The sequence below is a fragment of the Loa loa genome, assembly GCF_000183805.2.
Source record: "Loa loa unplaced genomic scaffold supercont3.132, whole genome shotgun sequence".
Taxonomy (NCBI): Eukaryota; Metazoa; Nematoda; class Chromadorea; order Rhabditida; family Onchocercidae; genus Loa; species Loa loa.
This window is the reverse complement of record NW_018108312.1, coordinates 77,571-94,877: the sequence shown is the minus strand read 5'-3', so window position 1 is coordinate 94,877 and position 17,307 is coordinate 77,571. Positions and strand designations below refer to the sequence as shown.

Sequence of the window (17,307 nt, the reverse complement as noted above, 5' to 3'; positions counted from 1 at the left end):
ACGTACAGTAAGGTGCCTTTCCGGAAGCTTCACGTGAGTAAAAAAAGTGCTTTGACGTGTATATCTATAGCTTAACCAGCGGAATACGTTGACCGGAATATCGAGATAAATGATTCCGCTAATTTCAACCATCTGCAGAAAGTCTCGTTTAAGCATATAATCGGATTAGAACTATGCTACATGACTTTGACTGTATCTTATTAATACTACAGTTAAACACATTGATTCCTTCAACTGCGATCAAAGATTACAAGGATCAATCGATCGGTAAATCTATCCATTTTTCATTCCAATAAAAGTCTTTCTTCATTGTTTAAGCCAAAATATTTGAAAAATAGGAAACGAAAAGTTTGTTTGCGATGATGAAAGATTTCGATAATGAATAGAAAATATTTTTCTGACCAATAAGTGGGATATTTTATGGGTTAAGGTAAGGAATTATTTGACAAATTGAGTAAATAACGATGAGACTCCAACCTTTGTCACGGAATAACTTTTAGTGAGTTCGGAAAATTTTCTACTTCAAATCCTAAATTCCGATTCACTCCTTTCATTTTCTCCCCTTCTACTAGAGTGATGTATAACGGAAAACCTATCTATCACTTACTGTTCATCTTCCCATCTTTCTGCGAAAAATCAACTTTCCAATTACACTCATCGTCGGGAAATGTTACACTTACGCAATTTTCACAACACTGACTCAATGATGCTCACACTATCTGTCGTTTCCTCGCTTATCTCATTATTTTCTCACTCTCAATCCCTAACGAACGTATTTTAAATTCTTATCGATCCCTAAAAAGCCTCTTCAAAATCAACTCTATTTTCTAATATTACGCCGTCTTCGACTATAATTAACGAGTGGATGACGTAGTGAAAATGTTTCATCTCACTTGTATCAATTCGCTGGATGTTGGCGAGCGTGTATAAGTGAGAAGATAAGTGGAACGGGAATGACTTGTTACCGTCGATATCATTTTGCCCTGAGAACAGCAAGAAGATAACGATTGATACAAGTAATATCTTTATCACTAGAAGTTATGTTGTCTCTTTCATACTGTTAATCATCAGATTATCTATCCGATCGGTCATTTTATTTCATAGGTTTTGAATTAATTCTCTGATGGAACGATAACATTTTAGAAGTTAAATTTTAACTTTTGAAGTGAATTCTAATTGCAAAGTCACTATGTGTAGAATTGCAACATGCAGCAGGTCACAATATACTGCGACAAATTGTGCAAATGCCGATGAAACCTATACTTTTCCTGGCCATGAATATTCGCTTTCATTGGTTATTTTCCAGGGATATTGTGTTGGAAAAATTGTGAATCATTTCTGTACCATAAGTTTGCATTCTCTTACCCATCTTAATGTATTCAACATGATTCGACGGAAGTTTCTCAGGGCTAGCTGATACTTCATTTGTGTTTCCTGATATTTTTGTTGCACGCGACATATAATGGTTCTGCGGCCATTAGAATTTGCGGATTGCCTCTCGGATAGCCCATGGTTTCGCCAAAATTTGCGTGAACATGAAAGTGTTCTGGAAGATGCCCATAAGAATATCAAAAACATCGAAATACAATGCCGTGAGCTTATCCAATGTACGAGAAGTAAGTTTTACATTCTTTTACAGTTTTTCCATATTCAGTTTTCATGTACCGCATCTTTTGTATTTTCTGCATTTTTCCTTGCATCGATTTAGTTCCGGTTCTCGTTTTTTTTCCTTCAACTTTTATCATTGTTGCACTTTGCTTACTTTTTCCTTTTGCTGCAATATATTTACTTTTCTATAGTTAAAATGAAATCGACAAGTTTATTGTAGAAAGATACATGAATATTTCCTCTGTCAACTTGAATCTTAGTAAAACAAATGTCGGATGAAAATGGAAATTGATATTTAGTTTGAGTCAGACCAGTCCATTAATTCATAATGCTTCAATTTTTCTCTTCGGGTTAATTTAATTAAACTTGTCATTTCTCCAGTTATATAATAGTTTGTAAATCTCTAGAGGTCTTCATGATTTTACGGATGATGATTTATAGTTTTTTGGATTCAACGGAGTTACAAAAAGATAAGATGTAATTCACAATTTTTTTCCAGAACTTTCTGTGGCTCAAAAAGCATTTGCAAAGTCGTTGAAGGAATTTAAAATTGTCACAATTGGTAGTACTCAGACAGATGATGAACGAAAAATAGGTTAATTTTTCTTTTCAGTTTTTCATTACCTATTTTACCCATACTTTTGCAAGTTTAGTAAAGAATGATGTAATTTGAGATGCTTCCGCTTTTGTACGTTTTACTACTATATAATATATGATAGATGCTAAACGGTTTTTTTATACCTATTACTACCACTGCATCATTTTTTATATCCGCAACGATGGGTAAGGCAATCAGTAAGGAATACGACGTCTCGTCTCAATTGACGTATTTTACCTTAGAGTAAAGTCTTTGTGACAAGATCTGTACCCGACATTATATGAGTAATTTGTGATTAGCGAATTATCATGGCAAAAGCTGAACTGACACACTAGATTTGCAGCTGAATGCGTGAGTAAATTCGGGGATTTTATAACTCAGATCGAAGATCATCGCGAAAAAATTATTGAAGACTCGGAGATTCACTTTATCGAACCTTTACGTAAATTTCGAGTGGAAGGAATTGGCAAGGTTACTTTTGATTCATTTCATGAATAACGATTGCGTTCATGTCGCGAAGGAAATTAATTCTTTTAAAATATGACAATGAGTATAAGTATGTGCGCATACTTGGATGAGTAGCCCAGAGCTCTAGGCAATGCTTCCTTTTCAAACTAATATTTTATGTCTTATTTTCAATAAGCATGTCGAGTTTATACCAGTTTCCAAGGGTTTTAAAATTTTCAAATTCTTTTATTATACGATATCAGTGTCTTTTCATAAATTTAGATAGTGCGCAAAATGCAAATTAATTTAGGTATTACATGTTGACAAAAAGAGATACGAAAAGGAATCCAACAAATTTTATGCATCACTCGAAAAACATTTGCACTTATCGACGGCAAGTTTTTTTTTTTCATTTTTTCGTGAAGTTTAATTTTTTTCTGTAGTCTCGTCTTTCTATTCTTCCCCAATTAAAATTACCATTGCGGTTTAGAACATACAATATTTATCAGAACATGCGAAGCACTCTAGAAATTCCAGACGATGATTTGACTATCCACAGTTTAATTTAATGGTTGATTAAACGAAGTGGTTGAACAGCTGGCGTCATTAATCTTTCTACGGTTATGGCTGTGACCCAAATTTATGTCGGGATTGGAAGGCGCAGGACCGGTATATAGGGGAGCCAAGTTAAGTTACTCTTTAATAGCTTTCTTGAAAGTTTGATATCCTTCCTTTTGAAGGCACGAAAAAATGATTTCAAAGAAGCGGATGCCCAACTGGACATGCAACAGCGAAATTTCTGCAGTTGTTCGCTGGACTATGTCACGGCGATACAAGCGGTTCAGGAAAGGATGAAATTTGAATTTGTAGAAACGTTATGTTCATTCGTATATAGCTGGCTTACTTTTTACCATGTTGGTAAGTTAATGTTTGCTTATATAAAGTAAATTTTAACATAAATTAAGGTCGTAATAAAATTGATTATACTTCATTAAAATTTGCATTGTTTTGTGCTTCTTTTGTACGCTATTGTACAAAGCCTTATTCTTCATTGCCAGTCAATAAAATCATTGCTGACAAAGATGCGAATCTTTTTAGGTCACGTAACACATGAGGACTTCAAACCTTTTCTAAGTGAGGTGCAATCGAAAGTTCAAAAGGTCATATTTTCGTGCTCATTTACTTCATAATTATCTATTTCCATATTGGCAGCGGCTGTCTTTTATCATTTTCAGTCTTGAAGTTCTGTTTATGAGGGTATTAGAAGGAACACTCATCTGCCTGAATCCATTCCACTAGAACTGTTCAAATAATTTGGTCAAATAAAAAGTAAATTCCAGGCGAAACAGAGCTATGAGGAAACAAAGGAATATTATGTGCAGCTCAAAGACAAAATGCTGATAAATCATTTGAAAAATGCGGTTGGTTTTGATATTTGCAAGAGTTCTAAACGTTTTACTGCAGAGTTTTTTGGTGGCTGACACTTTTTCTGGAGATCCAGCTGTGCGAAATTAGGAGATACATAGTATTCCTTATGATTCATCGTTGGATATTCAGTAATTTAGTCTATGTTCAACTACCACACCTCTAAACATTCAAATGACTTCAGAAATCTGGAAATTCTCCAGATGAAATAATCATGGTTATTTGTAAACCGATGATTAATTACTAATATTTTTCGAAAAAAATCTAGCTTATCAATTACGGAGGATTTCTGAGGAGAGGATTACTAGAAATTTTAGTTTTTGTTTAAATTAACCTTATGCACAGATCGATTTTATGGCTTCCAGGTATTTCAAACGGGTAAAAGTGATAATGTTAATGAAAATCCGACGCCTCGAACCATTTCTAGCATTAAACAAGGCTATATTTTTGCTCACGAAAAGAGTAAAATTCCAAGTAGGTTTTTCTAATACTTTAAAAAATATGTCATACTTAGACGTAGTCTTTGTCATGGTGTTTGGCATAATCACTGTATTGCTTTAATACTTCGGGCTCATTGATTGTTTAATACTAATTTTGTTTTCAGAAACAATTAGTAGAGATGTTTTGTCAAATCGATGGACTATGTATTATTGTGTATATCAAAAAGAAACGCGAATATTCACAATGATTCCAGTAAATAATACGGCAAAAACGGTTAGTGGGATATCACAATTATGTTACTCCAATCATTGGCAATTTGTTGACCATTAAGGATCAGGAATGATGAAATTTGAAGATTATTGAGTCTCTTTTTACATTTTAGTTTGTTGTGTTGTATATTTCCCAAAGCTTAGGAGTGGTTTTTTTTTCTCTATACCATACCTGTGATAAGAATACCCAGCAGATACTACGAGGGCAAATGGAACTCACATAAGTTATGTGTAGTAGTAGTAATACATATTTTTAAAAAGTTCATTATTATTTATCTTTCAGTACATTTCATCCCGTTGTAAATAGTTCTTCTTAAATTATGTTCTGCATAGCAGCCTTTCTCAAATTATGTTAATATTTCATTCCAAATTCAGGTTCCACTCAGTTTTTAAAGTTCATTCACTTTTATTTTTCCTTGATTTATCACTTTAGGATATGAAAGGTGCGCTCGGGCAATCTGTTTCTTTTAAATTAAAGACATGCACTCGAAGAGCTTCAGACAGTATCGATAAGAGGTTTTTTTTTCGAAATACTGTTGACATTTCAAATGAAAGCTTGCAAAAGTGACTCAATAATACGTGTAGTCTCAATCACTGAACCATTCTGTACATCTTAGTATCTTTTTAAAGTTATTTTCCAGGTTTTGCTTTGACGTCTTAGCAATGGATCGTACTGAGCAAATGACGTTGCAAGCATTATCGGAAGAAGACCGCCGGCAGTGGCTTGATGCTATGGACGGAAGGGAACCTGTAAGGTTTATATCATTTGGTAACTTATAACTCGTGAAATATTGACTTTAAAGATGTAAGAGATTTGCTGGTGATATGTGCGGAGTGTGATGCACTTTATATATAACTCAGATTTTGAACGTCTCGAATTCTTTAACCTGTTCTAATCGCAAATAAGGGAGTGTCTCAAACTGGGATGACTGAATCCGTTACCGTTTTTAATCTGTTTTTGTATGACATTCTGATTGCATATCGTTTGAAAACATCTTGAAATTAAAATATTAAAAATATCACGGTTGTCTTAATTCTAAGGTAAAAACTAACACGATATACTATTTGTTATCCAATAAAAGTCAAGTATGACGCGAAAAAGTTTTGGTGTTCAGCTACATGAAGTGTTTATCATACCGCTGCCATCTAGTCAACGTTCTTAAACTAGACATTGCTTTTCTTAATGATTATGATTCTAATTAAAAATGTAAAATAGCTGTGATTTCTTTGTTTCAATTCCATTCATTAATGGAGTTATGATTTCATCATATAAATGGAATGTACAAATCCCTCTTTCTGCGCATTTCTTGAAAACAGTGTAACGACAGGAAACATTTTCAGATATACTTACCTGGAGCAGGACCGACATCAAATTGCCCTGGAAGTAAGCACCTTTTTTTTGACTATGTAGCAATGTCAAAATTGAATTTACTAACTGGTGTTTCCACTTTTTTCTTTTTTTTTGATCAAATCTGTGGTGCATGTTTGTTTTACAAATAATATTGGAATTCTTGTCTGTTTCGTTTTTCGTATATTTGCTTCGCAACACCAAAACTTTATATTTATGATTCGGTGTCTCATTGTCTATGAGTTGTGCAGTATCAAGAATCTTGAATCATCTAATTCTTTGAATGGAGATTTTCTTTGAACTGATAGTTACTTTATTTTTGGTCTTAGGAGACCGAACTGCATTTCATTTCCAAACAACAGATGCTTCATAGTACTTCTATAGTAGGAACTGATAATAAGTCAAATCAGATCCATCTCTTTATCAGTGGTAGCGTATTCTTGCTCTTTGATGCAATTCTTTTACCAGTTCTTGCTTCTTCCCCAAAATCTAGTATTCGGGCAATATGCGGAGTATTGTTTCCGACTATATTGCTATTTGTGGTATTGCTATATATTAAGGTTCCAGCAAAGGCTCAGTGATTCAACTCATTCAGTCTATTCTAGCCATCGGTAATGTGACAGAGGATTACAGAATTTTCAAGATCTTGCAATCCATGGTGTACTGCTGTTGACATGAGTGATAATTTCTTGAAATTTTAGTTCACAAAAAATATGCTCCATTTTCTGTACATTCACCAGCTTTTTCTTTATTATGAAATTAAACTGGAAAAAGGAAAAATTCTTCATTTCTTCTGTAATGTCCAAAAAATTAAATGCATATCTACTTGATGTGATAAACAAGTTTGCTGTGGTAGTTATACGTAATATTCCCGAAACTTTTTTTGAACACCTAAAAAACAACCAAGCACTTTGAATGTTGTGATAGAAATGAGGAAGGAAAAACGATATACTTGTAAATTTTTTGATATATGAAAGAAATGAATGAGAAAAGAAAGGGATGAAAAGACAAAGATGAACTAGAAGATGAAGGCAGTAATACTCTGTTATTTTTCGTAATATGGTATTTGTCATTAACTTATAATAATGTAAATTTTTTTTTATGCTGCCTGTGTATTTCCTCAGAATCTGGTCTTGTCTAGTTTCTTGCTTCCTAAATTTCAAATCTTCTCTAATTTTCTAATCGTATTTTCGTCTTATTTTTTTGTTCTCCTGAATCTTTGAAATTATTCCTGAAGAATGATTTGATGAACTTCAGGATCTCAGAGGTTAGCTTTCGCTTTTGAAAAGAAAAACTGGTTAAGAATTCCAATTTTGTGCCAGTTTGTGATGTGCTGGCTTTATGTGCTACCACTCGGCTTTTCTATAATCTTGCTCCCGTTTCTGTTTTCATAGTTATTTTAAATGATGAGTCAGTGGTAAAAGAATTAGTAGAAGTATTATCATTGGCTTTAGGAGCGTATTTATTACATGATACTGGCTGCTGTTTACTTCCATATGTCCCATTACATCCATAGAATCTGTTAATTATAAAAACCTGAAAATAATTTTGTTCTGACTAGATCATTCTATCAAAATTCTGTGCCCAATAAGATGATTCAGTTGCTTCGCCCAAGTTTACCTTATGTTTATATTTACGTATTCATCCTGGAAGTGAGGAACCCAAATCATTTCAATGTCTTTTCACATTTCAAATTATGTAACAGCGGTTGTGCTTTATAATTACTTTCAAGGAAATGTATCTTTGATGATATTTTTCTTCTGTAATGAGATAGAATTCAACATGGGCGTGACTAAATCCATAAAACCAGATAATTGGTGTTTTTTAGATGTTGGCTTGTCCCTTCTTTTTAAAATTTTTGTTTTTGCAAAGTTTTTTCGTAATAGATATATAATTCTTGTTATCTGAGTTACTTTTTGGTATAGATTTATATGTATAAACATGCATAATGCATCGCATTCATGGGAAGAATGTTCCTTTCGTACTATAAAGCGGTGTCATGGAGAGTTGCTTCATGTGACAACAATTTCTTTTACTATTATCGGAAAATAAGATTATCACTCTTAATAATAACATGAGAGTACTTAGTTATGTACCGATAGTCATAAAAGTACTTGTCATCATCTGGTTATTAGTTCAGTCTCCTATTGATTGCAAGGATTTTAGAGCTGGAATCTTATATACAAGATGAATTTGAAAAGGAACTAAAGTTTCCAAATTAGATTGATTCATTATAATTTAATAACAAGAAATTTACGCTTAGAGCACCTTTTGGAAGGCACAGGTGAGGGAACAAAGGGGAATTGTTATTGTTGCGATATTATAATTAGCAATCATGATTATTAAAGAGGGACTTGAAGGTTGATGGTAACTTTAAGGTTAGCACACACAATTTTTCTTTTCTTTGCTTCATTAAGCAGTTGTCAAATTCCCTCAGCAATGAATGCAATAGAATTTCTTTTGGTCACTTTGTTACTAATTGTAAATGACAGTTGTTATACAAATTCATATACTTCGTTCATTAATATACGAAAATTTAGGAAGCACTGGGATAGTAACTGATTGTTGATTGACACATTATTCTCTTTCAGCCAGAGCATTGCTAAAAGCTTTGATAACAAATGTAGAATGATTCATTGCTTGCTTGAAGTAATTTCCGTATTAACATGTAAACATGGAATAATCGCATGATATTATGGATTTTACTTTTGCATTTGTTTCTTCAGCTATCATTGCTTGTTTTTACAAAGTAATCGACCCAGTTTTATAATTAACAGATGGATTGAATGAAAACATAAACATAGAACCTTTTTTTTTTTTAAATAACTTAACAAAATGGATCTATTGTAAAGTTTCAAGAGCACTAGTGCACATATGGTTCTACCTCGTACTTTTCCTGAATTTCACTGCTTAAAATGTTTCATTCGAAAGTTTTGTTTGCTCCAAAATTACTTTTCTTTTAAAAGAAAAGAATCTTCTTTTTAAATTGGGATTCCGTCAAACTTAGCAATCGGAATTTTCCTAAATTTCTAACCTGCTATTCTATCAATACACTTTTGAATTTTCCTTAATAATTTCAATTTTACAATCAGGAAATAATAGGTAAGAGACAGACAGATTCCATTACATTGTATGTAATTCGTACATCAATTGCTATAGCTGCTAAGCTTAGTGAGCATTGGCTATATATCCTTATGTTTTATCAGTTTAGCTGCAATGCTATTCTTGATAGATGATAACGATACAGTTACTTTTAGCGGCAACATACTCTTTGCACTGGCATATTTGAACTAAGCTGTACATTTGCTCAATCTATAATAGATGAAGTAGTAGTACATGTAAGAGTTAATGGGTAAATAACATAAACATGAAGTACATACAAGTATAAATCCTTATGTAAATATGCTTATCCTTTTGTTCCACTCCTATTGGTTGTATTGAAATACTGTGAAAATTATTCACAAATATAAGTTAGGTTTAATTTTTCATACAGGACATTTTTAATATTACATATTTAATATTACACGTGGACGGATGATAGTTGGGAAATGAACACAGTAGATGGCATTTGTATAATGTCGTTGTTTTTTTGTAGATGAATTGATAAATATCTTCAACAACACTGATAAATTGTCTCGGTCACAGATGCAAAACCTCAGAAAGGCATGACATTATTTGAAGGAAATGCACTTATCAAAAAGATTCACTTTCATGTCGCATACTCGCCATGTTTATCTTCGTGATTGACGTCATTTTTGAGGTGAGGGAGAAGCAAAAAGAGGAATTAGAGAAAGGAAGAAATCCAATACTTCATAGGGGCTTAAATTTTGAACGAATTAGAAGATCTAAAAAGATAGGCTGAAAATATACCCAATGCTTATTGGACTTTTTCCCTTTAGGCGTCATTGTTTCAGTTTCATACGAAAATCCTAACATCAACATCATCATCATCATCATCATCATCATCATCAGCAGCAGCAGCAGCAGGAACAGCAATAGCAACATTAGCTCTACTGCCTCAATGATTTATCATAAGCGATAAAATTTATGCCTTATCTTCCATTCTTCTGAACCACATCCTTCATTTTCTCACTATATTCCTAGTCATTTATTTCCTGCTCCATCAAACGTTCTATGCAGTCTTCATTCACAGAGCATACTCATTCATCGGGTATCGCTGATCGTCTTGGTCATACCTCAACAGCTTATAATTTGACCGGAGGTTTGAGAGCTGTATATTGTGGTAGTGCATTTCTGCCAGCATTTGTATTGGACGAATGCCACGGTACTTTTTTGTAGGCTTTCTTTTAACTCATTTTTTAAAGTGGAGAATTTTCCATACATTCAGTTCTGATGAAATATATTTATTGATAATTTTGCAGCAGCTCTCGATGATGGTGGTTTCGATTTTGTGAGGAAATGTATAGAAGCGATAGAAGAAAAAGGTTTGTGAACTTTGAAGGAAAGTTTACAATTGAAATCAATATTTAAGTGGCAAATAAATTGAAGAATTTTTGCGGGTGTTTCAATTTTGAAATATCATTTAGAAATTATATTTTTAAGTGCAAAATTATGCCATTTGAATGGCAACTAGACAGACAAATTTACTTTCAAAAGTACATCGGTTGATTGAAAAGGTAATTTGTCATTGTTAAACGGTGACAGTTGGCAACAGCTCCTCAAGTTAGGGCACTTGGACAGTTTTGATTCAGTTACCACCGAATTCAGCACATGTTGATAATCGTGGTTGTTAAGGTTTGATCATAGGTATATACCTATAATTAGTATAGGTATATACCTATACTAATTTGTCCATTTTTTCGATCGATTAAAATGAGAGCATGAAATGAAATACAGTTACTAATGAAAATACTTATTGAATGCGTTTGAGTCCACGTACACCAAGTAATTGCATTAAACTAGTTTGCTGGGACAAGTTAGACTTTTGCAAATTCATAGCCTTAGTTTAACATCTGTGTTTTCTGTCTAATCATTTATTTTTTCTTTTCCTTTACCAATTAATTATTTGCTTCCAAGTGATAGTGATACTTTTTTTCTTTTTTTTTCTGGCACCTCTCCTTCGCATTATATTTGTCGTTTTTAGATTAAAGAGTATTTTTTACTAAAGTATTATTGGAAGTGAGGAGAGAGTTTCAATTTTATGATAATTTGTAAATATTTACGAAGTGATGTATTATGAATCCATACTTCTTTATAATAAATTGTTGACAAAAATGAAAATCTGACTCTTACATATTAGGCGGTCTTGCTTTAAGATATTGTTTTGCTCATTACTATGCGAAATTTGTCAATAAATGGCGTAAAAACATATCGTAAATCAAACACAAATTTAGTCAGCAAGAATGAGGAAGTGGTATTTACAAACTAATTCATATGTATCAAACCAACAAAGAAAATCTCATTACTTAATTCTGAAGTGAAATTAAATTTTAAAATTTGAAGAGATTTTCTCCCAGCTGGATTTGCAATTTGCTGACTATTCAAATATTTTTGCCACTTCTCTTTCTTTATCACTTTCTTGTCCTTTAATTAATTGGGTGTATAAACGTGAAAACGTACATTAATTTGCAATACATTTTTAAAAAAGGATAGTCAAAATTTACTATTCGAGATTGAATTACTTCTATTTTTTTAGGCATACGTGAACAAGGATTGTATCGTAATTGTGGTGTTACATCTAAAGTTCAAAAGTTGTTGCAAATTGGATTGGACAAACGGCGATCCATTCATGACAAACTTAGCTTTACCGATGATGAATGGGAAATTAAAACTTTATCAAGTGCTCTTAAAACTTTCTTGCGGTATGTATTTTCTGGAAAATATGTAGAATGATCCTTTAAAGATAGCGCAAAATGTTGGTAATTACAGTCTTGCTGAAGGCCCAAAGAGTAGCACTTTTTAGCACACTTACAATTCCTGTGACTAGAATCTGCTTTATTTTGACATTGCATGAACTCCTTGCACTTACACCACTACTTTACGATTTGTTACTTTATTTGATAATCATTTTGACATGAAAACATTGTTTTGATGGTTTTGAAGTAAAATGGTGGAACTGATAAAAATTAGTGCGCAACCATCGAATATTTTCACACTGTGAACATTGGAATCTCTCTACTTAATTTCTCATCCGTGATCCAAAGAATAGTGATTTCCTTGATCCAGCTTTATATGATTAAGTATAGTTATGATCACTTTTTACCTTTTTCAGTAATCTCCAAGATTATATTTTGCAGGAATTTGCCGGAACCACTAATGACGTTTGACTTGCATCCGCATTTTATTAATGCCGCTAAAATGGATTTCAAGACACGTGTCTCTTGTGTTCACTATTTCGTCTATAAATTACCGCAAATACATTTCGAGATGTTGCAAATTATCATCGAGCACCTCAAGAAGTAAATTTCTTAAGCTTATGAAAACATGAAAAAAGTGATCCTTTTTTGGTTGTGAAAATTAAATTTCACATTAAATTCAGCAAATGGAGTTGTCGAAATTATCGAATTTAGATAATGTAAAGTATATATATAATCTTTCAATGAACTGAGTAAGAAACCTCGTTAGTCAACGAACATATTATTTTTATGACTGAAGTATTGCTAACTTAACTCTCTATAAATTTTTTTATTTCCAATCCATTTCCAATTTTCTTCCATGTTTCTTTTTTTTGAATTACAGAGTAGCGGATCATTCCAGTGAGAATCTCATGACGGTGGGTAATCTTGCTGTTTGTTTTGGGCCAACATTGCTGAGGCCAAAAGAGGAAACAATGGCAGCTATTATGGATATCAAGTTTTGTAATGTAGTTGTCGAAGTGCTCATTGCAAATTATGATCTCGTTAGCTTTTTTACTATTTATAGCATATTAATAAGGAAATCTTGTACTAAGATTAAATTTGCAGACTAAGGATAAGGAATTCAAACAAAAAAATAGTGCATATTGAGAAAATTGCCAGAAATGGAAGGAGAGGAGACGAGGAGACGGAAAGAGAGATGAAGCTAAGAAAATGCATTTCATTTGGAGTATTGTTAAGGACAAAAGTTTTTACACTTCTCTAAATACCAATGATTTGTTTAATTTCAAAGGAAAAGAAAAGGAAAAAGAAACGGTATAGGAAGTTCTAAATTGTTGCATGGATAATGGGCTGACTGATTTTCTCGACTGTTTGCTTATCATCATTCTTCTTATCATAAAATTATTCCTGTTGTTTTCCGGACACTATTACTGTTTCGAAAAATTATTGAGCATCTTGTTTTATTAAAATTAAACTGATTTTGAAGATTTTGATAAAGGTATTTTGTTTTTGCAGATATTTAAAAATAAACCAATAGAAATTGATAGTATTCCTTGTCCGCCGAAAACTAATGATCAAGACGAATTAGGTGAAAGCTCTTCCTTTGGAGAGGCTGGCGCTGCTCCTTCTGTTCTTTTCTCAAAACAACAAGCTTTGCCATTTTCTCAAGAAGAAAAGCGGTAATTCATTTCTGACGTTTTTCTTTTTCCTCTGAATATGATTCCGTAAAAAGGTGATCGCAAGAAAAATGTTTGAATTTCAACAATTATCACTGAATCACAATCACATAAGAGAAACTACTGTTAATTGACTGAGACTTGTTTCGTTGAATATAAGAATCAGTGAATGTCACTCACCCGCGAGTGGCGTATACGTGGAAAAAAGTTATGATTAGGACTGTTTGTGCGTTGGAAGTGATAGGTTAGAACTGAAGACAACTCTCATAACAGATTAATTAGCACAACAAACTAAGCGTATGAGGGTTTAAATTGAGGTAATTCGAGTTTTGAAAAATTATTATAAATTATTACAAAAGGTATTTGAAAACATTCAACGGATATTTCGATGAAGGAAATATCACTTGTAAATATCGTTATAGATCACAACTAGAAGATACGTCAAGTTCCAGCAAGCATCCAAAAACAATTACCACTTCAACCAAATATCAGCGCCCTCCCCCTATTTATGACCGAGTGCCATGTTGCTACGCTGATAACAATGATGGTCTGTTTTTACTTTTTATTTGTTTCCATTTTGTTTCTGTGTTTCGCACCATTAAAATTTAATTTTTTCGAAAATAACCTCATCAGACATATGGAAGAATTTTTTTGTTACAATCTATTGTAATTTTATGTTATTTTGAAGTTTTTGCGTTTCTTGATTTATCCTCTCTAGTTCCATTTATTTTCGGTCAAGCCAATGAGAACATACTCCATTCGCGTGCTGTAAAATTATTAACAAATTTTATGCTTGCGTAGTAAAATATTTTTTACGTATGCGAACTGTGAGTATGCAAAACGAGAACTGGTTGTTAAGCATTCTAATTTCCGTGTGTTTTCTAGATTTTAATAACAGATTTTGAAGATTTAAATATGAACTCATCGAATCGTTCGATGTTAGCATATGGTAAGCCGAGTACTTCCGCTGGAACATCTCCTGTTACACCGATAACTAATAGTAGTCTGACTTACCCTGCTTCTGCACTTACACAGAATACCGCAAAATGTCAAGTCAGGCTGCCTTCACGTGAATCACCTCCTGGACATCCGCGGTTCGTTCTCAAGATTCATAGAAAGTTGTTAATTGATTAATATTTTAATATGTGAGGCATATTTTAGGTATTGAGGGTATCCTTTTTTTCTGCCAGCAGGGTGTAGTTAGTGTAACAGAAAAGTATTACAGTATAGGACCCATTGTAAACCAAGACATTTTTCTAGTAGGAAGATGAACAAAAGGCTGCAATCCTGTCCTCATGTTATTAGCGACCAATAAGCCTTAATTAATAATGTGTATTATAACAACGAATGATTATCCTTCCTTGTGCTCTAAGAAACATTTATTAAAATATTTTTATTGATATTCAAAATCTAAATTTCAGAGATGTAGCAGAACGTGAACGTCGAACACAGGTTGGGAAAAAATATGCAGAAAGTTGGGAATCACTGAATTCAGCAACCAGTGGTTCGGAACCATCACCGAATGAACGGTTCCGTTATCATCATCATCCTAAAACTGTGCAGGAACGGCATTCTACTACCCCCAGGGGTATAATTCCTTTTCGTATTTTGGAAGATTAAAACTTTTTGCTTATTATAAAATTGTTCAGTTCTGAACTGGCATAAAAGCTGGGAGCTGCTCGTGTAAAATTATAAATATTACAAAATAGACGGTTGATTTTTAATTACAGAGGATAAAGCGATGGCATATACGAATGATTTTTGCAATAAGAAATTTTATGGGGGGAAAACAATTTTCATCAGAAGTCGAATAAGAAGTTTTATGGTTGTTGAATTTTGTACTGAGCAGATAACCGAATTAGATGTTCTGAAGCGGGATTTTCACATTTTATTGATTAGGTTGTTTTGCAGAGCCTAAGGAAAAGTGGGACACTATTACAATTGCGGTTTTCAGCATACGAATAAATCTTTGTTCACTGCTTTTATCATCATTAACATTCATAATTTCAGCCAAATTAAACACATCATACGCTCCGGCATATAATCCATTTTCATCTGAATCGTAAGTTCCTAATTTTTAAAATTTGTTACGCGCTACTTACATAGCTTATTCTTTCTTGTTTACGTTTGTTTGTCTATGTCGTTAGGGGAGGTGACTTTTCGGTTCTGCTTACATTTTAATTTATGCCTGTTTATACTTGGATGAATCACTTTTATACTTTTCATCAGAAACAAGTTGGCATAATGTTTCCGACTTCTTTAAGCTTTATTTGCTTTTTTCTCCCACTATAAAAGTAACTACTGTTTTCTGCGTCATTTTTCATTGAACTAAGTTAAATTTTCTTATTTGCTTACATTTCAGCTCCATCAAAACTTCTAACTTATTTCCCACCAACGCCAATAACTGTTCTAGTGGACGTCGTAAAATATCACCTTTGCCAGTGTCAAAATATCAGCAATATCGTTGTCTCGAATTATCACGACCACCCAAAAACGTCGGTTTATCAGACAACGGGGATACGGCTCTTGATGCTGCCACGGGTGATATTGGTGTTTGTGGTGGTACCGCTCCTGTTACCGAAGTACCTCTCAGTGAGCTCAGGGTTTCACCATTGTTAACGTGTACTCATACTTTGGGAGCACTCCAGTCAAGGTATTAAGAATCCCTATAAGCTAAGCGTAACACTTCTTCAGCTTTTTGTATCACATTTTTTGCGAAACTTTGTGATTTAAAATTTTTAATTGAAGCAGAAAATTTGCATGCCTTTTTCGTATTTTTTCTTAAGATTTTAATATTAGTAAAAACAGTTCAGCAAATGAATGAAATAACTGACCGATCCCTTTGTCTTTTTATGCATGACTTTGCTCCCTTTCCTTGTTTTTTTTTTTTAAAGAAATTTTTGATAAGTTTGATAAGGAGGGATTAACTTTTTCACTGGTCACCTCATCCTTAAATTAGAAAAATTATGGACAGCTTGGCAACAATACTGATTCAGAACTATTCTCACTTTGTCCTCGCACTTTCTAGCTATCTTCTTAGATGCCGGCTGTATTAGACTTTAAACATGTATTAAACAGTATTAGATTTCAGAAATTATGATAATTTATGACGGTAACTGGTTAGACGTTTGTGCAGAACTTTCATTATCGCGACCACCCAAAAACTTTTAGGAAGGTTTTAGAAAATTTTTTAACTTTCAGAAAATTGTAATATATGCCTAAAAATGTAAGATTATGGGGTTGCAAAACGATAGCAATGAAATAGCCATCACAAATTGATGTGATAAGTAGTCGTAATTATTATTATTTTCTTACAAATTTCAAAATTTCCAGTCGGCGAGTGAAAACACTTTATGCATGCACAGCGGGCCACAATACCGAATTGTCTTTTCAGCCTGGACAAATTATTACTAACGGCTAGTTTTTTCAAGATTGTATTTGCTACTAGGCTAAGTACTACTTGTTCTAGGCACTCCTTTCTATCAGCACATATATGTTAAAGTGCTTTTGAACACAGTATTAGAATACGATCTATTTTGTGCAGATTTTTTAATAGTGTGGTAAGTTGTCGTCAATAATACGGAAGCTATACGATCCCTCAGGATGGTCTGCTTTCTATGGATTATATTACTGTATGTCGGAAACTGCTGTGTATAGGAATATCCTGTAAGAAGTTGAT

At 33.1% G+C, this 17,307-nt stretch overlaps 1 protein-coding gene across 1 annotated transcript; it reads left to right on the top strand.

Moving 5' to 3' along the window:
- Positions 1-1,454: 1,454 nt before the first annotated feature.
- LOAG_17812 (rho GTPase-activating protein 26) lies at positions 1,455-17,049 on the top strand (the record flags this gene model as incomplete). Its single annotated transcript, XM_020450476.1, has 23 exons — positions 1,455-1,616; positions 2,108-2,203; positions 2,550-2,677; positions 2,964-3,047; positions 3,394-3,571; positions 3,752-3,813; positions 3,994-4,074; positions 4,444-4,552; positions 4,683-4,792; positions 5,222-5,304; positions 5,430-5,538; positions 6,130-6,172; positions 10,519-10,581; positions 11,793-11,958; positions 12,394-12,555; positions 12,836-12,995; positions 13,468-13,631; positions 14,051-14,175; positions 14,536-14,722; positions 15,050-15,216; positions 15,639-15,690; positions 15,991-16,281; positions 16,962-17,049. The coding sequence occupies exons 1-23, from the start codon at positions 1,463-1,465 to the stop codon at positions 17,047-17,049; spliced, it is 2,862 nt and encodes a 953-aa protein (XP_020305840.1). The 5' UTR covers positions 1,455-1,462.
- Between the last annotated feature and the right edge of the window lie 258 nt (positions 17,050-17,307).